This window comes from Gigantopelta aegis, chromosome 4, assembly GCF_016097555.1.
Source record: "Gigantopelta aegis isolate Gae_Host chromosome 4, Gae_host_genome, whole genome shotgun sequence".
In the NCBI taxonomy this organism is placed as follows: domain Eukaryota; kingdom Metazoa; phylum Mollusca; class Gastropoda; order Neomphalida; family Peltospiridae; genus Gigantopelta; species Gigantopelta aegis.
The window spans coordinates 7,317,405-7,343,905 of NC_054702.1; the positions used below are offsets into that span (position 1 = coordinate 7,317,405).

The following is a 26,501-nucleotide window of genomic DNA, read 5'->3' on the forward strand; positions in this document are numbered from 1 at the left end:
TGGCGGTATATGTCAGCAACATTCTACCGATGTGAAACTTTAGATATGATTTTATTTATTTTCGGCTGGCGTGAAGACCAAAGATAAGACACCTCATAGTTAATAGTGAAGATGTTGTCTGGCGGCTATTCGTATCCTTTTGTCGTAGTAGTTTTTTTTCCCCCCCGATTCATAATTTCATAAAGTCTGAGAAGATGGTCGCTAATCACTCGGTGACAGCGACTCGGTAAGTGATTTTTTTTTTTTTGCTTTTTGGATCAAGAATTGCCTATTAAGTTGAAAGTTCACAGTATATCAATATTTTCATAGGCGATGTCAACTAAATTGAATTAAATAAATTATATTTAATGATACAAGTATTAATAAAGTAAAACTTACAGTCCGTCCCATTAGGCCTATTCTATTAAAAAAAACACCCTATTTGTAAATAATTTCAGTTTGGTTTGATGTAAGAAGAAAAGTAAAAGTGTTTTGGAAATAACATTTTTTTTTTTTAATTTACAAATCATTTGACTCAGAAATTGTAAATTCCATAGTATGAAAAAGGCATTGCCTGTGGGACGGACTATACCCAATTCCCCCTTTTAAACTTTACATCCAACATTTTCATTCATTTATCCAGTGTTCAAAATAAGCACTTGTCGGTTTGTCCTGACATGTGAAAATCTGCTCCACCTTCATAGTTGTCTGGTGGACAAGTGTCAAGTAATCTGACTAATCAAAAACATCATCATATTTGTACTTGAGAATAAAATAAACCACTTATTTTGGACAAGTGAAAATATTGGCAGACAAGTATATCCCCTGCAATTGCTCGCAGCAGTCGGCAATGCTGTGGAGATTGCCATAAAGTTTTTCATTCTCTGCAGCATTTGTTTTTTCCGTGGACTATATTGGATTTTTTTTGTTTGCAAGATGTATTTTTTCCTTATTGTTAAAGATGTACCGTTATTACTATGTATTTTAATCTCAGAGCCTTCAGGCATGATCGAAAATACTTAATGTAAATTACCAGCATTAAGCGAATATCAACTAGGTCATTGAACTCTGTTGACTGTTCATAGCATGTGCATTGCATGGATCACTGGATTGCACGGCAGATGGGGTGACAACTTGTACATTGTTGAACCTTGGTTATGGTGCATTACGGGTGTTTTCTTTTCAGTAAAATATTAAACATACACTCCTACAAGTATCTTGATGTGTTATGGTCAGCCTGATTATGAGATATTTATAGATATACATATATATAGAGAGAGAGAACGTACCGATAGTTTAATCAAAATTTCGTCATGTATTTTGCCAAAATATGCTACCGTTTTCTGGTGCTGAGTGGCCTAATAATTTTTTTTTTTTAAATTGCTGATTTACTTGTGGTTGAAAGGGGGACATTCGGTCTTGGTGACAGATATCCTTACAGAAATTATGCCGTTATTAAAGAACATTATTTTAATTCTCTATCACATTAAAATTAAATATATTCTGACACTTTATTGATTTCCCTAGAAATTTGGCAAGGCATGGTAGACCAAACACTTTTGGGGCATTTTCACCATTTTCGGGGCACTTGTTTTTCATCAAAAATACACAAAAATGTATTAAAATAAACATGTGCTTGCTTTAATAAATGAATGGCAAAAGATATAAAAGGCATATTTTATTAATTAATAATACCTTTTTGGGTGTTTTATAAAGGCAATTTTAGAATTAATTAGTGAAAAAGGCTTGTTTAATCTCAGGGCAGCATGGTGCTGATTAAGGCAAGATGGTGCTAGACTATTGAGGCATGGTGCTGCACCATGCTAAAACAAGCTAGGGAAAACACTACACTTTGAAGTAATATAACTATCATGTCAGTGCAGACTGGCTACACTGTATATGATAAACTGCCATCCCCTTGCAACCCCATTGTTCTTGATCGTGCATGTGTCATTTGTGAGTTAACTGATATGTCACTTTTAGTCAGCAAATACTGCCACTGTATAAATGAATCTTACAGTATATTGGCAAACAAAACAAATGTTAAAATTTACTTATAATTATCATGAGTTGCAAACAGGTTAACAGTAAAATTGTCATGGACACTATTTTTGCCGTGGTAATTTTCTTAATTTCTTAGTTGAAGTAGATTTATACTTATTATAGATGCGCATACTTGTCCTGTCGACTAGTAAAAAAGTATGCTTATTTCCATCTATCTAGACTTGTTAACACAGTAACAACATCACTTTGATCTTAAATCGCATCTGAAAAACAAGTCTTGTGTCACAATTTGTATACTCTCTTAAATTTTTCTTGTTTAATGGTGAATTCCTTAATTCTACAAAAGTAAAAATTACCAGACTATGGAAAAGTCTCAGGTACAGACGCTCAAGGACCTTGCTGAAATTGACCAGTCCGACTCCATTGCAAGGGCTCGCAGATTGTCTCAAGAAACCAACAAGAGGCGCAAGTATGTACACATTAGAATGTATTTATCATTGCTTATAAAAGTATTTGTAACACACATATATGCATACATGTACGTATGTACATATCTGTTGACTTTTGTACTTGTACATTTGTTTAGATATATGGTTTGTTTTATGTAAATTGTGATTTTTTTTTTTTTAACTTGCAAAACATCAAATAAGATAATTTATAAAATAAAATTCTGCTATTCATAATTGGGAAGTCTCTGACAAAAGCAATCTAGTTGGGGAATGTTACCAAATTCCAGAGAAAACAAACGCATGATATTTAATATTAAAATTTATAATCCAGATGGAAAGAGATATGTAGTGTCTTCTTTTTTATTTACTGAGCAGTTGGTCATGTAAAAAGCATTTTGCTCAAGTGAAAATAATTATTTTTAATACATTTATTCATTTCAGACAACAAATCCTAAAGAGGAAAATGGAAGTTAGACGAGAAGAGAAACGGAGAAATGATATTTTAGCTAAACGTAGAGATGAACAAAGAAAAGCCACAGAAAAGTTTCAGCGAGCAAACATACCAACAAGTCGACCCGGTAGCAGAAAAAATTCCCCACAGAGGGCCAACATCGACGAAGCTCTGAGACTAATCCGCGGAACCACCAGCCTCTACTCCAGACAGACCAGTTCTTCTGGTAAGACGGGTCGGACCAGTCCAAGAGCATTTAGCTCAAACAACTACCACCATGAAGCAGCTAATCGGATCTTCTCCGATGGCGACCATTACAGACCCAGGTCTGCCAAAGACCATGTGAACAACCTGGCGAACGAGCATGCGCTGATGATGAACCGGAGTTTTCGGAACATGACCACCAGTCGCAATCTGTTCGAGACTCAGCTAGAGCACCACCAACAGCTGCTTGTGGAGGATCAAAAGAAGGCACTTCACCAGTTCAATGAGGCCATCATGAACGAAATAGAGGGAGACCAGAGAGTTCAGGGTTTCATGGACATTGATGCAGAGATTGCTCACAGCGACAGCTTGTCAAGCCTCGACAGTTTGGATGATCAGGATTACAGGGAAAAACCAGCGGATGTCCATCATGGAAGTCCGTCCTGTGATGCTGTTGCATCTGATGATTTGGAACAGCCATCTCATTCTGCTCCAGTGTTCACAGTTGCTCCCACTAGTTTAAGTTATATGGGTGGTGGTGAAGAAAATAAGCCACTGTTTGTCATGACAGACAAACCAAATCGAGCGGCGGGACAACAGCAGGATCCTAGAGTTCAGTCACAGTCTCGGAAATTAGAAGAAGTAATGCAGTATCGAAACTGTGGTGATATCGAAAGTCCGTCCAGTTTAAATAGCAGTTCAAGTTTTCTGTCCAATCTTTTGAACTCTGAGGCAGCTTTAAGTAATGGTCTCGCCCATCCAAATAGTTCACAGAAGTCTCAGCAATCCTATGTACCTGGAGGAAATGTTAACTCTCAGTCATCAACTCAGTCTGGAGGTAACTTTAGGCCACAGACATCATCCCAGTCTGCAGGTAATGTTAGGCCTCAGTCATCAATACAGCCTGGGGGCCGTGTTATTCCTCAAATGTCGACAACAACTCCAAGTAGTTTACAGCATACCGCACATTATGTCTCAAATGGGTTGGATGCAGTTTCTCAGGGAACTGTTAACACAGTTCCCTCAGGTGCAGTCACCCAGGATAGAATACCAGGACAATTTGTCCTGGCTCAAAACCATAGTCCACTTGTTTCTGATCAGTTTGGAAAAATGAACAAATTATTTTCTGACACTCCGGTCTCGACAACATCTCATTATTCCAGTATTTTAGCAGCCCACAATTCTCCATCAACCTCCACCACTACGTATCTAATCGGTCCCCGCCAGCTTGCCTCAAAGACAACACACCAAACCAGGGAATGGATTACTTCAGAGTCGCCCTCCACAAGTAAAGAACTGCAGACCTGGCAGGGTCAGAATGGTCAGCTTCCAACTGAACAGTTTCAGATCCGCCAGTCTTGTCTCCCACCTAATACAGGTGTTAATCTTTCATGTGATAATACCGTGTTGACATCTCATTTACTGAATAACACGACTAACCTTACCAGCTTCACAGTGGCGCCTTCTGTGTCATCACATTGTGTCACTATGCCTTCATATACTAGACACGATAATTCATACAGTACAATGACTCCGCAAGTTGTGCCTAAATCCTTGAACACTAACCCACAGAGTTCTACTGTGAATTGTAAAACGGTTGCACTTTCTGTCACTAGTGATGTAAGTACATACAGCGTGGCAGCCATGTCGAAGAAACCTGTCGTGTCTGAACAGGCTATTGGTAGTAAAGTGACATTTGTTGGAAACAGGAATCTGCCAGTGACAAGGGATGAGGCGATGAGTGTTACTACTGAGAAGCATGGTGGTAGTATATCGGATGGCACTCTTGGTTTGGTTAATGGCAAGCTGACAGTTCTGATGACTGGGGACAGCAGTAAGACCACGGAAGCTGTTACCCGTGTATCGAACAAACCTCCACGGCCAAGTGCTATGAGGGAGACAAGCAGTGACAATGAGACGGGAATTCGCAGCATCTTGAAGAAGCCACACTTGAGTGTTATGAAGAAAGCAGATTCCACAGGAAATCTGAATGTCAAGGACAGCATAGAGGTTGCCAGGCAACACCTTAAACAACATAGTCTTGATCAGCTTGATTCATTGGTGAGTTCACACTTGAATATGTTTTGAAGAGGTTTTTGTTTTGTTTAATATTGTAAAATTTTCTTTATTATATTGCATTGATCCTGAAGATGTTACAATTTGGTCACCGTTGACCAAAACATTGAGAATTTGACCTTGTGGTTTTAAGTAGAAACCGTTTTATTTGTGTCATTGTAAGATATTGTGAGTTATAAATTTGAGCACAGGATTTGTTGTTTGTTATTTTGGGGTGGGGGAGGGTAACAAAGTTGAAATTGATACATATCTGTTTTCACTTTGCTACATGAAAATCAGATTTAAGCATGCCTTTTGATTTTTGGTTGTTTTTTTCATACTGTAGGTCTTGAAATTAAAAACATTATTCCATGTGTTTCATCCATTCATATTTCAAGCTTTTCACAAGTTTCAAATTTTTTAAATGAATTTATTTATTTGAAAAGTAAATTTGATTTTATGTTTAAAAAAAAAAAAAATCCATTCATTTAGCATTTATTTCTTTGATATAATTAGTAAAATCTAGCTGCCTCTTGTTAATAAAAGGTGGGTGGGTTTTTTAATGACACATTTTAAAAATTATTATTGTTCTTAATTAAGCCTAAAAAGAAATCAGTTCGTTTTTCTGACCTTGACCGGAATTGTAACAAGATGATCTCGACTGGCGATGGTGGATTAGAGACTGAGAAAAAAGAACTGAACATAAGATTTCTTGGAAGTACCAAAGGTAATTTTTTGTTTGTTTTGTTTAATGACACCACTAGAGTACTAAAGGTTATGTACATGTATACCAGCAGAAGTCTCAAATGTCATCTTGTTTTTAGTGTATTCAATCGGGGATGAGGATCATCTGCAGATCTGCACAATCCCATGGATTAGCAACTACCATTTATCATGCTACAGCTGAGTCGAGGTCTGGCGGTTATATATGGTACCAGACAAACAAAATGCACAGACTCAAATGTGACAAAACACACAGAATTTAAGCTTGCCTGAACTACAGATCTGGCAACAGATGACATACGATGGGTGATTGATAAGTTCGTGGCCTAAGGCAGAAGTACATGAGCTGCACATGTTTCACTGAATTTGAGAGCAGTTCAACTTGTTGAATGATTACACAGAATGTTTGAAGTTACTAACTTGAGTTGTTTTTCTGTTACATATAATTAAACATTGAGCATCGGTGGTTGTTGATAATATGGACAACATCAGCCATCGTGCAGTCATCCGCTACCTCAGTCTCAAGGGCTTAACACACAAGGAGATCTATGAAAACATGGTGGTCACACTAGGGGAGGATGCCCCTTCATACAACATGGTGAAGAAGTGGGCTGCTGTATTCAAACGTGGCAGGGAGAGTCTGGAAGACAACCCCCATCCGGGAAGGTCAGTCACCATTACCACACAGGAGACCATTGCCAAGATTCATGACATCATCATGGCAGACAGACGAGTAATGGAGCGTTACATTGCCACCGAGTTGGGTATCTCCCAGGAACGCATCCATGCAGTCATCAACAACGAACTTCAAATGTCCAAGGTGTCAGCACGTTGGGTCCACAGTGTCCATGGCTGCTATCCAGAAATGTGGATTCAAACTTGTCGAACACCCACCCTATTCTCCTGATTTGGCTCCCTCTGACTACTACCTCTTCCCAAAAATGAAAAAGGAGCTCGGTGGTCATCATTTTGCCACAGATGATGATGTTATGAATGCTGTGAACCACTTTCTTAGGGCCCAAAATGGTGCGTTCTACACAGAAGGGACCCGTCTGCTCCATGACCGCTGGATTAAGTGTGTTAATGTAGAAGGAGACTATGTTGAAAAATGTCTATTTGATTTTCTAAAACTGACTCTTTCTACCATAGGCCACAAACTTATCAATCACCCATCGTACAGCATGCGCTATATTTTCACACTGGCAGCTGCACAATGTTCGAGCCTTATTTTTTCACGTTTCTTAATAAACAAGAACAGGAAGAGCATGGAATTTCCTAAATTATTGTTGATATTTATTTGTAAAAATGTATTTAAAGATATGAACACAGTTAATATATATATATACATGTATACATATATATATATATACACATATACATATACATATACATATACATATACATATACATATACATATACATATACATACATACACACACACACACACACACACACACACACACACACACACACACACACACACACACACACACACACACACACACACACACACACACACAGACATACATACATACATACATACACACACACACACATACATACATACATACATACTTATGAAGGAGGAGTTTTTAAATCTGCAAACTGTTATGAAAAACCCTATTACAGCACGTCCGGTTATTGCATATAGAAAAAATCCAAGTCTCAAGGATATCTTAGTCTCCACCCGACTACACGCCGCTTAAGCCTCTAAGCCAATCCATTTTTCAGTGGTTGGTTTGTTGTTATCCCTTTCTTAACAATTTTTTAAAAACAAATACATCGTATCCGGCTGTAAACAAAACATAGTACTAGCCAAATAAATTTAAAACAAGACCGAAAAACAGTTATATTTTGTATATCACAACGGTCAATTTAAAATCAATTTCGAATCCCTGGGGCAAAATTAGAAAATAACAATTTTTTAGTTTTAAAAAATTCCTGAGCCAGTGCGTTCATTCATTCTTAAATACATACATACATACATACATATATATATATATATACTGTAAACTGTATTAATATTGCGACGTGTTTTTTTTGCGAATGTATACCTTAGCGCATGTTTGCGACGTGTAAATTTCGCGAATGACCGTTGACAGCTCAAAAAACAAAGTGGATAAAGACAGCTCACTGTAATTGTTATAAAGTTACTGTCTGTAAATCAATATTCTGTTATCCTACATCAAGCAATTGTGCATGGTACAGAGTCTATAGAGGGGATTAGGCCCTACCCACCTCACCTGTATTAGAATCACAACTCACAGCTTCAGTTGTTAACTGTTAGCACCCTTTGGTAGATAAAACAATAAACGATTAGTCGCCATCGATTGAAGTTACATAAAACAATTAATGATTAGTCGCCATCAAGGAGAGCTTGTGTATAGGCTGTGCTGTGCCTGTTGAGTGAATCTTTTTGTGAATTTTATTCTCAATAAAATATTTCAAAACAAAACAAATTACTTTAAGCACACTTCAGACTGGGAAATAGTGCGTGCATATTAATCTCGCGACATAAGGTTGGACGCGAACGACACGAAATTTATACGCACGCATTTTTTCACGGTTTACAGTATATTGATAACTCATGTCGGTTACAGACCCAGGTGTTGAGATACGCTATACTTGCCAGACCCAGACCCAGCTTTGGTGTGTTTTGGCCCTTACAATTGTGTTGATATCTCTGAAAGTTGCATAGTGAACCTTGACACGATACTCAACAGAATGATCCACAAGTTCCACTGATTTCATCTTACTCAGACTTGCAAGTCTTGCAAATCATTTAATTTGATACGAAATTTGTTTGTGTGGTATAACACCTGGTAGCGTTGTATTGAACAGACTTCTCAAGGGATATACAAGGTGTGCCTACATGAGGGCCAGATATTGTTGGTAATAATACAAACCAAAAATTGTTATCTAAAATATTTCTTTAAAAAAAATTCATATGCTAGGAAATTGCAGAATTAAGTTTATTTTAAACACTTTCGTTAATAATGAAAAAAAAAAAAGCTGTCTTGACAATGGTGAAAATGCCCCCAAAGTGACTAGTTTACCATGCCTTTCCAAATATTTAGATAAAACACTAAAACAAATAACCAAATATTTAGATAAAACACTAAAACAAATAACCAAATATTTAGATAAAACACTAAAACAAATAACCAAATATTTAGATAAAACACTAAAACAAATAACCAAATATTTGAAAGATGTGTATGATTTTGTGCCGATGACTGATGTAAAAATTTAGAATTGGGTTTGTTTATTGATTTTGATTTTTAATACAAATGTCTGTCAGAACAAATTCTATAAACATTGTTATATATTGTGAAATGATTATTCTGTTAACACTGTAGTAAGGTCTCAGTGGCCTGGTAGTCAGTGGCTACGACAATTTGTTTAATGTTAACCTGACAGGTTTCTAAAAACTACTGTACCATCATATAATGTCGTGAATAATGCATGTGTGCTACAATGTGTTACACCGCGGCTCAGCGGCTTCATGATATCAATACTAGTCTACAGATCAATTTAATGTGCAAACTGTAGACATCACTACATCAGTACATGTCTATACATGTACAACAATTGAATGTGCAAACACCGGCCTCGGTGGTGTTGTGGTTAAGCCATCAGACATAAGGCTGGTAGGTTCAGAGTTCGCAGCCCAGTACCGGCTCCCACCCAAAGTGAGTTTTCACAACTCAGTGGATAGGTGTAAGACCACTACACCTTCTCTCTCACTAACAACTAACCTACTGCCCTGGACAGACATCTCAGATAGCTGAGGTGTGTGCCCAGGACAGCGGGCTTGAACCTTAATTGGATATAAGCACGAAAATAAGTTCAAATGAAATGTGGAAACTAGGTGTACCAGCTGCAATGACTGTCATGCCAATCTAATTAAAAATAAAATTAGCTCCACTATTACATGTGGATCTAACACCAGCCAGTTGGAGCTCATGTCCACCAATCAAAACCTTACTTGCAGAATCCTGCCAGTGATTTAAAACTAACAACACTGCGTAGTCCCCAAAGTCCAGGTAACATTTCGTCTGTAAATAATAATTTAAATACTGACCAATCACATTTCGCCTTTTATAACGTTATTTGGGAGCATACAAATTCTAAAAATATCGGGCGAGTCTATTTTAGTGGCCACAGTACAGCGAACCATACCAATATTTACGGGGTGGGTTATCAGTCTTCAATTTTACATTAAAAATTATTTAATTATTTTAAAAAAAACTGAAAAACTAAATCAGTCTTCAGTTTTACATTACAAATTATTTATTTTATGAAATAAAACATGTTTTAAGGCATTCGTAATTCACACGAAACATGTCGTATACCCTCAGGATAATTCGGAATGTTTTCAAATTAGTTTTAAATCACTGGCAGGATTTTGCAAGTAAGGTTTTGATTGGTGGACATGAGCTCCAACTGGCTGGTGTTAGATCGACATGTAATAGTGGAGCTAATTTTAATTAGATTGCTGTCATGCTTGAATTCCCTCACATACATGGGGTTTTTTTTCATAAACACCTATATATCATACTTATGGTAGTAATAGATTAAATGTCTTCTGATTAGTAGTGGACTGTATGCAAATGTGTTACTTGGTGATTTATAAAGGTCACTTTAAAGTTAATTAATGGCTTGTTAAATCTTAGGTCAGCATGGTGTTGATTGAAAACAAGGTGGTGCAGATCAGGGCAAGATGGCACCAGACTACTGAGGCATGGCAGGATGCCATGCTAAAACACCATGGGGAAAACACTGTGTGTTGTTTACTTTTTGCCATGGTCAAATATTGTCAGTAGCAAATAGACATGTATTAAAAATTAATGATGTGGGAAGCTAATTCCTCCATGTTATTGGTTGTCACACCAGTCATGAAACCTTCAATCTATATTACTGCTACAGTACTTCCAAGGGGAAGTAACTTAAAAGAGGAAAAAGCACACTGTTAAATTCAGCTATGCAATCGGCAATGTCACCACAATAGCTGTTTAAAATTAATTTGCAACAGTGTTTTAAATTCGTCATAAAACTGAAAGTTTATTACTTTTAAGAAGAAAAATATGTGTCCACTACGAACTTCTCGGCTGATTAGAAATATTGTAGATACCGTAATCATTAGAGTTTTTCCGAATGTTGCCATTCAGTAATAGTACTTGATTCGGCTTATTCTGGTATGGAAGCATACAAAAGTGAAATCTTGCAATAATCAAGTCTGCATTGTCAAGACTGGGCATTGTCAATTCACACAATTTGTGTATACTTTGTTTTGGTTCATACCCTAATGAATCTCAAAGAAATAACAGAAAATCTTTAAAAACATGGATATATATGGATATGACTGTGTGTGTGTATATATATATATATATATATATATATATATATATATATATATATATATATATATATATATATATATATATATATATACATACACACAGTCAAACTTCAATAACTTGATCTTGAAGGGGACGAGGAAATAGTTAAATAGTTCCAGTTTAAGGGAGTTCGAGTTTTTGAAATTAATATATATATACCGGTAAGAGTATATAAGAGTACAAATTTGAAACTGCATTGCAGCTGGTTGATTTTGCGTAATATTGTAAGAAGCATGCACTTGCCTGCCTACCTCTGAACTCTGAAAACTATGCATCCCCAGTTGAAATGCGAATTAATATATCACTGTCACTATATACCCCACATCACCCGATCCCATCCCACCCCACCCCAGCTGGGTATATAGGCTACATGTATTTATTGACAGAAAAAAACTTTAAGAAGAAGGCATTTACATACATATATCAGGGTTAAAAAGTCTGGCAAGTATGGTACTACCAGTTAAAAAAGAAACATACTGAAACTGAATCGAATGACTAATGTGACAAAACACACCTTGTCTCAGCTGGCGGGAACAACAAATTTGACAGGAGACGATATTATAGACCATGTTCTATATTTTAACAGTTCTGGACTAACCAGACTCAATCTCAGCTCCTGCGATTTGGTCTGGGGCTATAAACACATATAGCTCAAAACGTATTACAGACACTTGAATTGTTTTGTGTTTTTGTGTTTGTTTTTTTAAAGTCGTCGGCTTATTGTGATGGACTGGGTATGCCATAATTATCTAGCAGACCTACTTTTTGACATTATTAAATGTTATGGTACAAATTAATCCTCTTAATTAGCTTACTAGTATCTTATTCTGGGAAAAATCTAAATATATCTTGTAGTTTTAACTCACTAACAATCAAATTGTCCATTACTACAGGGATTATTCCAAAATTCAATTAATTGGCATATAAATATAAAATTCATATAAATTTATTAAATTGTAAAGTTAAACTCATACCATCTGAAATAACATTTTTTTATTGTAAATAATAATAAAAAAATATTTATAAAACATCCAAGGTAATCTGAACGACAAAACCGTAATAAGAGATCAGGACCGTATCTCTGCACAATGCAGAGTCGAATTGGTATTTGGCGAAATAGTGGACGATTCCATCAATCTTTACCTAGTGCCGTGTCTATAGGAGGACAGCCCTCTCGAGCAAATCCTTTACTGGAGAGTTCATCCCTCTTGCATCGCCATAAAGAGGACTGCCACTCCCATACTAATTTACTAACGCGCTGTTCTACCTTTCACGGCTTTAGTATCTTTGTACTGCAGTATCGATTACTTCAGAGACAGTGCAAGTGAAGCTGCATAAATTGGCTGTTCTAACATTTTTCTTTACACCTGTATTAAAAATTATATTTAATCTGTATTATTTAATGGTAATTTGTAAAACAAAATGTTATTTATAATGGATTTCTTTTTTCAGAAATGTTATTTGGGTTGGTATCAGTTTAAAACTGAATAAAATGTATTTACATGAGTTTTAACTTTATTCATTATGCAGTTACATGCCAATTCATCGTTTTTCTTTTGACGCAGACTATATGGTTATTATTATACATGGTTGTTATTCAACAAAGAAAATTCTTGTTTTGATATCCACTGTACAGTTAAATTGGAGGACTAGTTGCATTTGAGAAGGGCCAGTAAGATTTTTTTTCAACTGGCCATGCTGGTGACCATGGTTTTCATGTTAATTTTCAACCCTGATATATAAATAACACCAAGTAAATGACATAATGAATGTTGACATATTTTACACATGTCAAAACATGGCGGAACGTAACTAACAAATAAAACACAATGCCAAATAACACTAAGTACATTTGTTTTACACAAAATTATTTACGCTTTGCACCTCTAGTTTCTTTTTCCGTTTCTGGGACCTACATGAAATTGCTTGGATAAACGTATTAAAACTGATCTGGTTATCTCCACGTTACCGGGTCCTTCCCTTGATTGCTCGATCTGTGATATATCACTTTTTAACTTGGCTAAATGACTGGCAATTGATAAACATTAACTGATACATAAATAGAATAGCTAAAGTTTGACACGATTCATGCCCTTGAGAGCAAAATTAAACAGCACTAATACTTATTACAAATGCTCTTGGGAGTTAACCAGACTGTCTGTAATTATGCATTACGGAGCGAAGCACTCCGCCATGGATGAACACCGACAACCAAACACAGGATCATTTCGTTCCGCTTAGTCGGCAATCTATTATTCTGTAATTATGCATTACAGAGCGAAGCACTCCACCATGGATGGACACTGACAACCAAACACAGTATCATTTCGTTCCGCTTTGTCGGCGATCTATTATTCTGTAATTGTGACCTTAATTCTCAACAGCCAAGACCACCTGAGACAGGCACGCTTCGCTTGATTGACACGATTGACAATACATTCGTCTTTCAAATACTATCGGAAATCACACGCGTCAAGTTTTTGAGATGCCTTCTCCATTAAATATTTATGGCGGGCCCAAAGAATTAGGTCGAGAGATCGAGTTTGTCAAGTTTTCGAAGTTTGAGTTTTCGAAGGCCGTTATTACTAGTTTGTATAGCAACTCAGGTGGGACTGTCGCTTCAGATTGACAAATCGAAGTTTTCGAGAGATTGAAAGTGGAGTTATTGAAGTTTAACTGAATATAATATACACAAACAAGTTGTTATGCACATTGATTTGTTTATTTTTTTAAGATTACTATTATTCATGAGTTTTATATTTTAATAATATGTGATAATAATAATAATATCTTAGTTTATATTATAATACTTAATACTTTATACCACATTTTACTTTAATGTATTATTTAAAGCATGTTTAATAAAAAAGATGTTAGCTTTCACTTTATTTGTGAGATTTATTTTAATGAAATATCATGTTTAAGGACATATTCACTTCAGTGGATCACATAAAAACATATCAGTTCTCATTACAGTGTGTACCCTTTTTTAATTACCTTTGCAGTGCTGTTGTAAAATTAGTTTGAAACATTCGGCACTGGACTGCAGTCATAAAATTGTCATAATTTCAAGTTCTATAAATTCCTTGGCAAATATCACCTCAGACTACTACATTATGCATTGCTTTTGCATTTTTGGAAGAGCTCAGTTTTCATGAATTGAATTGTGATTTTTACATGTTTGCCTGTATATATTAAATGTGTTTTCAGCAGAATGACTGAATCCAAAAATTAATTTATAAATTATTGTAGCACAAAAGACTAGTCAAACCAGTATTTTAAAGCCAGACACACCTGGTCTAATTCTCTGATTGTTTGTTCAGGTACACCCAAACCGAAACCGAGGACCAAAGTTATATCTGCCAAGGGGAGCAACCCTTCGAAACCGGATGTACAGAACCGAACAACAAGACCAACTAGCACGGGGACACTGCAGCCGCGGGTTCACCAAGCCGACATCCAGCAGCATGCCAAGGACCGGCCGAGAGCAGCTGCTCACATCATTACACACTCCATAGAGGGAGCCCAATTCCTGCAGGAAATCAACAGTAACAGCCGCTCGGACCAACACAAGAAGATCAGAGTCGTCAATAATAATTTCATGGAGAAGGTGCCTGTTCAGCAGAAAGCTGCAATATCACAACATGCCGGATACAGAGTGCCAGAGTGGTATGACAGTGAGCAAGGAATGGAGGGGACTGCAGCAGAGAAGACCGACGAGAACGGGTCGAATCTGAAATACACGGGAGCTCCAGCTGTCAGTGTTAAGCACCCTCCGGCTATGTACAACGAGAACGGGATGAGGATCGATCGAACGCCGACCGACGAGGAGATCAACTCTCTGTGGGACACCGTCCGCACATGTCTGGACAGCACCCCGACAAGCTCAGACCGACTGAGTCAGATGGAAGGGTCGGTTGAGACCAACGGGTCCAAATACACGCCGTCACTGTCTAACAAATACATGGATGGTGCCTCTCTAGGATTGACGAGCAACACGCGGGTTGCTTCAGCAGGTAGTCATTCTGCAGGGTATAATCTGAATCACGGCGGTGTTCAGCACAGAGCTATGAACAACATGTCAAATGGGAAACCGAGAACAACAGCAAATGGGTATTTGAGGAGGTACGCACTGCTGCACCAGCGAAGACCTGGTTCAGAGAGGCCCCCACTGGCGCCACACCAAAACTCTGTTCATAGTGCGCCCGTTGTCAGTCATCAGGGGCCACAAGCCGGGACCAGCTACCAGACTAAAGAGGATGGTAAAAATTGTTTTATTTATTTGCCATATTAATATCCAATTCAGGTTCAGCACCATAGCTATTTGGGCTATCTGTCCAGGTCAGGTTGATGGGCACTTCTTAATGAAAGAGAAGTCAGTGTATTGGTCTTACACCTCCCCACCGAGCTGTTAAAACCATTCTGTTTTCAGTTAGAGTTGATACTGTGGTAAGAACCCAGAGCCTGGTTCATATTAGACTAAGTACAGGTGTTTCTTAAATGGGAAGGTGGGTAAAGCGATCTCCTGATGCACGGTCGGTCTAGGATTGATCCCTATTGGTTGGCCAATTGGCTATTTCTTGTTCCAGCCAGTATACTACAACTGGTATATTGAAGGTCGTGGTATGTGCTATCCTGTCTGTGGAATGGTGCATTATATAAAAGATCCCTTCCTACTAATGGAAAACTGTAGCAGGTTTCCTCTCTAAGTCTATATTTATATAAAAATTACCAAATGTTTGACATCCAGTAGCCGATGATTAATAAATCAGTGTGCTCTAGTGGTGTTAAACAAAACACAAACTTTAACTTTTTATTTAAATTGGACGGTATGGGTACAAGGTTGTACATGATTTCATAAGGGAGGATGAAATATTGGTGGTAAATGCCAATTTGAAGAGCTTACAATGTGAACAGGTTGGTCAGGTGTCATCAGGTCTGAAAAAGTAGCTTAAAATGTCCTTTTAATTTTGAGTTGTGGGTGGGATTCTTGAAGGTTTTGTAAGCAGGTTGAAAGTTAGTTTAATTATAATATTAATTTACAAGATTTAGCATTACATGACTGTTTATTTTCCAGTGTCAGAGAGTTTAAAAACATTCATGGTTGCTGAGAATCTTGATGAATTAACAAGCGAGAGTCCGGTTGATTTGGGGTTTGATGAAAGACATCGCAGACGGGTTTTGCAGGTCAAACAACAAAGTCCTACAGGTTTGTCTCTTTAGTTAAAGCACATTGCAGCCAGTTCATGTTGTTTCGTTATTTAAAATCACCACTTAGGTAGAACTCGTGGATAAGAATCTTCTGCAGGGTTTTTGTCATTCAGAGTCATTTTCGTAAATTACCCATGTCTGATGAGAAATTTGTTTAAAATGGTAATAATTTGATGATTAAAATGGCTGAAAGTTTCATAGACTGGTTCTTGCACCAAATGTGAAGCCTTGAGATGTCGTTTTTAGACTTAAACGAATATGGCATGTCCAAAGTATTGCCAAAGTATATATAAGCATGGAATTTCCCCCGCTTTGCCCCCTGCTATCATCACTGTTGTAGCCTGCTACTTCTTAAACTATTGAGGGCGCTGCACACTGCTGTGAAAAATATTGTGGACACTCATTTCGGTTACCAAAATTGAAAGAATGTGATTTGTGAACAAAGTGTTTGGTATAGACAGAATCTAAAGTATTAAGAAGCCTATTTATCCCACTTGAGCAAAACGAAGCAGGCAGTGAACACAAAATGTAAAGATTTAAAAATATAAGCTCAAATTGTAGTTGCATTTTAATGGTAATACTGATTATCTCTGGTGACCTTTATCTGTATTATATTGCTTTCTTACAGGTCCTTCTGCTCTTTCTTTAGAAGAGCAACGATTACTAGAATCTTTAGACCGACTCAACGAAAAGCTTAAGAGTGAGTATCAGCAGGTTTATAGACTTATCACTATTTTAATTAATAATTTGTTATTTTAATTCTTTACTGCTGCCCGTTTGACTGGCATCCATGTCTTAGGTATTATTCAAGTTTATACCCACGATTAAGCCGATCTTACTTACATTTTTTTTTAAAACCCAAATGACTCATAAAGTTGTCTCTGACTTAATTGTTTTTAACTACCAGTGTATGATTTACAGCTTTTTGTCAGAATACAGTAATAAAAGAAGAAGATTAAAATGAATGATGTCTACTGACTGACTGCTAAAACTGTGTGTCTGGTCATATATATCAAGTAGTTTAGATAGATAGCCATGATAGTTTGACCCTGTCTGTTACACTAGGATCGATCCCCATCGTGGACCCATTGGGCTATTTCTCATTCCAGCCAGTGCTCTACAACTGGTGTAACAAAGGCCGTGGTATGTACTATCCTGTCTGTGGGATGGTGCATATAAAAGATCCCTTGCTGCTAATCGAAAAGAGTAGCCCATGAAGTGGTGACAGCGGGTTTCCTCTCTCAATATCTTTGTGGTCCTTAACCATGTCTGACGCCATATAACTGTAAATAAAATGTGTTGAGTGCGTACTTAAATAAAACATTTCCTTCCTTCCTTCCTGTTTGTTACAATGCACATACAAGACACTGTGTTAATCCTTCACTTCATGTTGTCATTTTGTATTTTAGTTAATGACACCGGGTATCCAGTGAGGTCTACTCCTCAGCAGGTGGCGCCATCACAACAGAATATGTTTGTGCATGTGAGTAGTCCTGAAACTCTAACACATTCTGCTCTATTGTTCTTCATTGGTGTAGTTATGTTAAGTTTTTATTTCTTTAATTTTATTTCATTCTACATCCACTGTATTCTTTTATTTTCAAGTGTTTGTGCCACATACTGTGTTCAGTTCATTGTTGTAGCTATAGTCAGTTATTGCAGTTGTTCATTTGTGCCAGTGTTTCTTAAGAACTGTTCCAGAATTAATCATGGGTGGGGGCTGGACCAGCCGAAGCAGCATGTTTTATATACCCATCATCCAAAAAGGTTTTTTTTCTAATTTAGATGAAGTATGCATAGGGGAAAATATGGCAGACTCACCAAGCCCATTATAGAATAAATTGAAATTATAATAATTAATATACCTCAAGACCCCCACCCCCACCCCATGTAATCAGTTATGGAACAACCCTAGATTCTCGGGAGATGGATATGCATGCAATTCTGAGGCAGTTTTACAAACAAACAATTGTAGTAAAATTTTATCAAAGTAAGTATATTTATTTTATAAAACGCAAGTACAACTCATGAAATTTTGTTAATTCCCAAACACTGCATTATAAACTGAAACAGGTGGTGGGCGTACTGACACCCCAGCACATGGTTTAATCGGTTGTTGTATACATGTAGGGTGTCCACAATGTGACACCTGGTTTAGAGAATGAGAGAAGAAACATCCTATCACTACATTCCTTCTCAAAGCAGCAAGGAATTGTTTTTTTACATTTTTACTTAGGATGGCACACACAACAAGGCACAATACTTATATGGTACAAGAGGAAGATGTCGCTCAAAATACATTGTACAGCTATTCAGATTACATTAGTGCCAACTACAGTTACACTGTACTAATATGTCTAAATTAGAATGATCAATATTTATTTATTGTAAAAACATTTTAAAAAATGAAAATAAAGTACATATCAGTACAAGCAGTCTAAACTGATAGTCAGTTTCTAGCATTTACATTCAGATTAAGATGTGAGAAGCAGAGATTGTTTTTCATTCCACAAAATCAATTTCCAGCCTTTGATGCAGTAAACACTGAGCATTAGCACTGGATGTAATCGAATGGGAGTAATGAGAGGATCTGTCACACCTCAAATGGAAGATCTGCCACTGTACAGCCTTCCTGCAGTCATCACCTCAATGAATTCCTGTGTTCATCACCTCAATGAATTCCTGTGTTCATCACTTCCAGAATTTGTATAAACAAACAGAGCTTCTCCTTTTAAAACTGTTCATTAAAAGTCTTTATGCTATAATTATAGTAATGTACATGTAGCATGTAAATTATTTAAAATGATTTTACAATAGCCTGTTGTTGGCTTTGCAGAACATTAGGGTTGATTTCCAGGCATTTCCTGAGCAATACATTGGTCCACGGGTGAGTTTTGAACCTGCTGTGCTGTGTTGACCATTAACCCTTCTTATGTTAACAAGCTGAAGTGTTATCTAAACCATGCCATCATCATATATACTTTAACTGTGTGGTGCTGGAAAATAATTATGTGTATGAAATGTTGAAAGCTATAAATACATTTTTACAACTTGGTGCATATATCGTAAGTATGGGGAAATGGATATCTCATTGAAAACAAAGAGAACTGTACCGGTATATATGATTCAACCACAAAGTAGTTAATTCACACAATTGGTGAATGGGAAATTAACTCAGTTCCAGGTTTCCCACAGTTGTCTAAGATGTGCTTTGAAACACCTGTTTACGGAAATGTCCAGGGGTTGAAGCAGTTTCGTCATCCCACCAGGTATCACGACAGGGATAGAATTCAACTGTTTTATTTGATCCTTCATGTCAAACGTAATGTGAGCCCTCATAGAATCCATTACCAAAATGGCCTTCTTTTGATGAAAAAATCCACCAGGTTGTTTCACGTAGTAAGAGTTAATCAGTCACTCATCATATTTTGATCCATCCATCCTTTTTTGTTGCATTAAATGATAATGCCGGATGGAAATTTTTCTTTGGATATTGTTATTCGTTTAAAAATGACCATAGGTGGAAGTTTTTTCCCAGATGCCGTACATGCCAGTACTACCGTCATTGATGATTTTTCATGCCCTATTGTTCGTACACTAACAGTGTTTACACCCTTCGTTTCTACAGTTCTACACATGGGTATGTCAAATGTCAGGGGAACTTCATCCATGTTGATGATGTTGTCGTGGTTTATGTTATATTCAGCAACTTCTAAATAGTGCCAGCTTTTCTACAAAATCTTCAGGCAGTTTTTGTGAAACAGTTGTCCGAGTACGGATTGACAAGGAATGTTGCTTCATGAAACGAAAACACCAAGATGGTCCAGCCTGGAAATCATCTATTCCCATCTCTCTGGCAATCATCTTGGCTCTTAGTCTGATGGTCACCGTGTTTAACCCTTGGCATGCTGCTCGTTGTAACAGGACCCAGTCTTCAATCTTCTTCTCAAGTTCTGGCCATCTAGCTTTGTGTCCTCTGTTGGCTTTTTTGGTCTTTTTTTGTCAATTGCAAAACATCTTTTTGCTTTCTCCAACTTCTAACCATCGATTCATCAATAGAGAATTGTCTGCCAGCTGCTCTATTGCCATTTTGTAGTTGTAGTTTAAACGATGCAGTGTAACTCTTTCTTTTTTTGACAGGAGGCATGTTGAATGTTTTACAGCATGAGTATAAACTGAAGACAGGTATATAGTTCGATCGTACAGTATTAGTTTGCCAGTCTAAATTGCTGATACACCTAACCAAAAACTTAAACAAATATTCACAAGAAGACCCCTCAACTGTCAAAACAAAACCAAAAATACATTTTGAAAAAATGTTTATCCACGGCGTTACTTAGATAAAAGCCATAGAAATCAACCCATTGTTTACAGGCCGATTAATAGGGAAATGTCGACTTATAATAAAAACATTACAATTTACAGTCTCACTTTATACGCATGGCGGTTACTGTAAAATTCATAAATAAAGTGCACTGTTTTATAAAACGCACCTTCTAATTCACAGAAAAAAAGTAGCGGCTTATAGGCTGGAAAATACGGTATAAACATCTAGACTATTCATGACTGTAAAATGCATAACTGAAAAAGCTGCACAGTTTTTGAATGGAATATTGTTCAGCTTTTTTCACACTTGATACTCTTGTTACTCATCAAAAAGAGAAAATGCATTAAAAAAAAATAATTAAATGGTCTATAGATATTAATAGATTGTATTATAAAATTGACTAAGTGGGTTGTTCAGATTTGTGACAAAGCCAGGTTCTTAAAGAGTTAACCACACTAAGTTGTTTATATATACTGTCTAGGTTTGTTAACTACAATGTACAAAGCAGATTTTTATTGAATTTTAGCATTGGCCTTCAGACTAAAATATCAGAAACAGAAATTGTCTTCAGACTAAAATATCAGAAACAGAGATTGCTTTCAGACTAAAATATCAGAAACAGATTGCTTTCAGACTAAAATATCAGAAACAGAGATTGTCTTCAGACTAAAATATCAGAAACAGAGATTGCTTTTAGACTAAGATATCAGAAGCAGAGATTGCTTTCAGACTAAGATATCGGAAGCAGATATTGTTTTCAGACTAAGATATCAGAAACATCGTAATAAAGATGTTGTTTTAAAGTACAGTTCTTATATATGATAAAATGTATACTACAATTAACACTATAAAATGTGGTGCATCAATAAAGGTGTTTTATTTATAGTACAATGCACGTGATACAATATTATAACACTTTTGACACTCAAGTGATGCATCATAAAAAAGTGTTTTATGTTTAGTACAACTTACATGTATATGTGATATGAGATATATACCACCATTAACACTCGGGTGTGATGCATCATAATAAAGGTGTTGTTTTATTTATAGTACAATTCACATGTAATACGAGATGTTTACCGCCATTAACACTCGGGTGTGATGCATCATAATAAAGGTGTTGTTTTATTTATAGTACAATTCACATGTAATACGAGATGTTTACCGCCATTAACACTCGGGTGTGATGCATCATAATAAAGGTGTTGTTTTATTTATAGTACAATTCACAGAGATTTGGATTCCGCCCCTTCTGACTCATGTAAGAGTTCCGTAGATATGTTCATTGTGTCACTTGTTGCATTTGACTGCTGTGTTTTCAAGTTTGTCTTGTACTGCCTGTTTGACTTCTGTTTTCAGCACGTTTGTTATGCCAGTTTGCAGTAGGCATGATTTAGCTGTTCAATTATTGTATTAAACTCTTCTTTTCTTTTTCAATAATACATGTAATAATAAAAAATATAATGTATTGATTTGTTACCAGTGTAATCACGTTCAGTGTTCTGTTTGAATGTGAAGTTCCAGTTAGTATGTTTTGTCTTTCATGTTTGGGTTTTTCCACACGTTGAATACCAATATCACCACAAATAACATAAATCGATGTATCGATAAATATTCACTTACTAATAGATAAGTAGTAAATCGTGATCTAACAAGTACCAAATGATTTTTAAAATGAAGATTTTAGAGCTACATTTTTTTGTTGATATTTAAAGTTTGAGACTGAAATTTTAAATTACTGTTTATTATGAATATTTTCATGTTTACAGTTGATTCACATTTTGACCTCAGTTAATTTTATGTGTTCAGATTGTTAATACTAACTGTTAGAAAAAAAAGACTATTAGTAAATATGTGTGTGTGTATATATATGTATATATGTGTATATATATGTATATACATGTATATGTGTGTGTGTGTGTTTGTGTGTGTGTGTGTATATATATATATATATATATATATATAGTATATATAGAATAGTAGGAAAAGTTAAAACTTTGTTTAATGACACCACTAAAGTGCTTTGAGCAATTAATCATCAGCTACACGTACCAGTAATTGTGACATATAGAGATTAGTTAGCAGGGTAAAACATTCAAAATTTGCTTGACAAAAACCACTAATATAGTTCATTTTTGTCAAAGAGACACTGATGAATTGGCATGTAACTTGAATAATGAATAACATTAAAAATATAATATTGAGGTTTGAACCCATGCCAACCAATTTTGCAAACATTGTCAGTATAAATAAAAAACTTTCTTAACAAATTGCCATCAAATTCCATGTGTTAAATCTCCCTTTTTGAGACAGGTATGAAGGTAGCTGATGACACAGCCAGGTAAAGCACGTGCAATTCTACCTTTAGTGTCTGTGTACTGCATTATCGATTACTAATAATTCTACCTTCCTTGGCTGTTATAGCATTCTTCACCCCTGAACTAAAAAGAAGATTTTATCTATACCATTTTATGATAATTTGTTAAGAAATTTTTTGCTGTGTTAGAAATATTTTGGTAGGAGTTTAAAAGTTACTAATATGTTTTTATAGGCGTTTCCATGTTTGCATTGTAGAATTAAGTATCATTTCATCATTTCCCTTTTGATGCAAATGGACTATAGAAGTTATTAGTATTTTGAAAGAACATTTGTTAGGCAGACATTACATACCATACAGTAACTACAAGTATTGGCATTTCATCCTGTACCCTACAACAAGAAATGACCATCTGCCTTGGTAAGATGCCATCTTAATGTTGCCTCAAATTTAATTATGATTTAGTACATACGTGTATGTGTTATGAAGCACCTGTCTTTAGAGGCCACCATTAATACTCTGTTAAATGGCTGCATATTTTCTTTGTGGCTGTATTAGAAATGATCTCATTGTGTTAGTGGTATATATGATCCACTGAGCATTGCACTTGGTAGAATAATTAGTGTTATCCTGAACATTATTTCTGTTTGTACATTTATTTTTCAAATTGTTTTAATGTAATATATTATTTTAAAACAGTATTTACATTCAGTAACAATTATTTAATGTGATATTTTTATAATAACAATCAGCTAGAGTTCAAACAATGTATAATCGTTATTCCCATTGAATCATCTATACAGTTTTTGGCAGAGTAGCTTAGACACTTTAGTGGAGATGAAAGATTGAAACTGAATAACCCAAATGAGTTTTCCATTGTTCTTATGTTGAGCTTCAGTTTATTATTTATATTGTGTACTTACAAAGCATCGAAAGGTTATCTGAATGTTTTAATAAATAATATAGTGTCAATAACTGACTTTTGTGCCTTATTAACAAGAGCTGTGTTTCCTTTTTCAGTCGAGCGGTTTCCGAGGTCACCAGCTGCCCCAGTCTGGTCACTTTCGACCACAGAGTGGTTACACCAAGCGCACCACCCCGAACTCCATACAACAACTCAGAGTTCAGTCAGCACGGCATTACCGCTAGAATAGTCAACATTACTGTTAATGGTTAACATTACCATTAGAATGGTCAAACTATTCCAACCAGATCTATCATATTGCTAGAATGGTTAACATTACTGTTAGAATGGTCAACATTACTGTTAAAGAGGTCAACATTACTGTTAGAATGGTCAATATTACTACTAAAATGGTCAACATTACTGTTAGAGTGGTCAACATTACTGTTAGAATGGTCAATATTATTATTAAAATGGCCAAACTATTCCAACCAGATCTACCATACTGCTAGAATAGTCAACATCACTGTTAGAATGGTCAATATTACTGCTAGAATGGTCAACATCACTGTTAGAATGGTCAATATTACTGCTAGAATGGTCAACATCACTGTTAGAATTGTCAATATTACTGCTAGAATGGTCAACATTACTGTTAGAATGGTCAATATTACTGCTAGAATGGTCAACATCACTGTTAGAATGGTCAATATTACTGCTAGAATGGTCAACATCACTGTTAGAATGGTCAATATTACTGCTAGAATGGTCAACATTACCATTTGAATGGTCAAACTAGGGATCCAGTCAGATCTACATTACTGCTAAAATAGTCAGCTTTATCTCTAGAATGGTTAACATAACACTTTAATGGTTAATATTACTTCTAGAATGGTCAGCATTATCACTAGAGTAGTCAAACTCTGGGTCCAGTCAGCTCTACATTACCTCTAGAATAATTAAATTTGGGGTTTAATTAGCTGACAGTTTCCACTAGAATAGTCAACATTAGTATTAGAATAGTCAACATTAGTATTAGAATAGTCCACATTAACACTAGAATAGTCAGCATTAGTAATAGAATAGTCAGCATTACTGTTAGAATGGTCATAACAGTTCATGGAAGAAGACACCAGTGCCAGAATATACAATTTACAGGTTTCAGGACACGTATGTTTTCAGTATAGTCCAATTCACTACATCTTTAAAATCTAGCAGTATGTAGTATATCCCCATTGACTAGCAGGTAAAACTGTACAACAGTACATTGTCAAGTGACCAAAAGCAGGGCTTTAGATCTCGTTGATTTGGCATGACGTGTCCTTTTTTTTTCTTTTTTTTTCTATTGGATTTCTTTTTTTCTCACCTTATGACACAGATGTCAGTAATATGCATTAATATACAAGAGTTTGAAACTAATATTCCTTATATTCTAGTGTATAAAAAGAAATGTTACATGTCTGAAGTACTAAACAGGTTTTATTGGTTTTAATACATGTCCAGAAATCAAATCATGGCAAAATTAATCAAATTAATCAGTGAAAAACAAGAAATGTTTGCTGAGTGATGTTGAAGTGATGTCTGTGAAGTCTACGTCACAAATGCTAATTTACATACATGTACTTACCAAATGGCAAGTTAACGCCATGATGGTTTCGGGGGTTGTCAAGTTATTGTGGTGTGGGGTGGGTTCGCAGGAAACTATCATGGCATTTTAGTAGTTTCATCAGATTTATTACAATCAGTGCCTTATGATGGCTTTAATAAAGTGTTATGGTAGAGACTTAAAATATACTTCCTGGTGTAATACACAACACACAGTTATAGATACTTTCACGTGCTAGTCACTGAATACATACATTGTATATAAATTGCATCTCTGATACGCATTATGCATTTCATAGTACTTTAATATTTGCACCAATGGTTTATAAAAATGGACAAGCACACACACATACATACAAGTACATACATACAATCGGTATAAAAACATGTCTCCTAAATTCGTTGTTTGGCTCCAAACAAACTTGAACTAGGTGCAGTATGGCTCCTAGACAGAAAAGTTAATGTAGAGGACTGCATAAACACAGTACATTTTCCATTAACACGATTCCGCACAAGTTTATTAATAGAATACATAAACACAGTACCTTTTTCATGTACATGATTTCACCTGTAGGCATTCAGCGCACTGAAGGAAAGTCAGTTGATGAGTGATTTTTCAGTGACAAGTATTTACTGGTAGTTTAAAAGTATACTTAAAATGCAAATATGGACAAGCAGATTTCCATGCACCATAAATCACTTAGTTGTATTAACTGAAAGCAGGCCTTTCTATATACATGGGAACTGTTGGTAGAGTGCTCGCTTCATTCGCAGTCGGTTTGGGATCGATCCCCATTGGACTATTTCTTGCTCCAGCCAGTGCAAAACGACTGGTACATCAAAGATCATGGTATGTGCTACCCTGT

General features: G+C 36.1%; 1 protein-coding gene across 3 annotated transcripts; it reads left to right on the forward strand.

The window, feature by feature from the left end:
- Window positions 1-26,501, forward strand: LOC121372600. 3 transcript variants are annotated; one of them, XM_041499012.1, is made up of 10 exons: window positions 1-131; window positions 2,330-2,452; window positions 2,874-5,148; window positions 5,743-5,869; window positions 14,592-15,530; window positions 16,346-16,477; window positions 17,108-17,179; window positions 17,889-17,962; window positions 22,030-22,070; window positions 24,147-24,272. In XM_041499012.1, exons 1-9 carry the CDS (start codon window positions 112-114, stop codon window positions 22,063-22,065), a joined length of 3,798 nt encoding a protein of 1,265 aa, XP_041354946.1. In that variant the 5' UTR covers window positions 1-111; the 3' UTR covers window positions 22,066-22,070; window positions 24,147-24,272. The 3 variants fall into 3 exon arrangements, with proteins under 3 accessions (XP_041354946.1, XP_041354945.1, XP_041354947.1); XM_041499011.1 differs by lacking the exon at window positions 22,030-22,070 and having other exon boundaries at window positions 24,147-26,501; XM_041499013.1 differs by lacking the exon at window positions 24,147-24,272 and having other exon boundaries at window positions 19,006-22,649.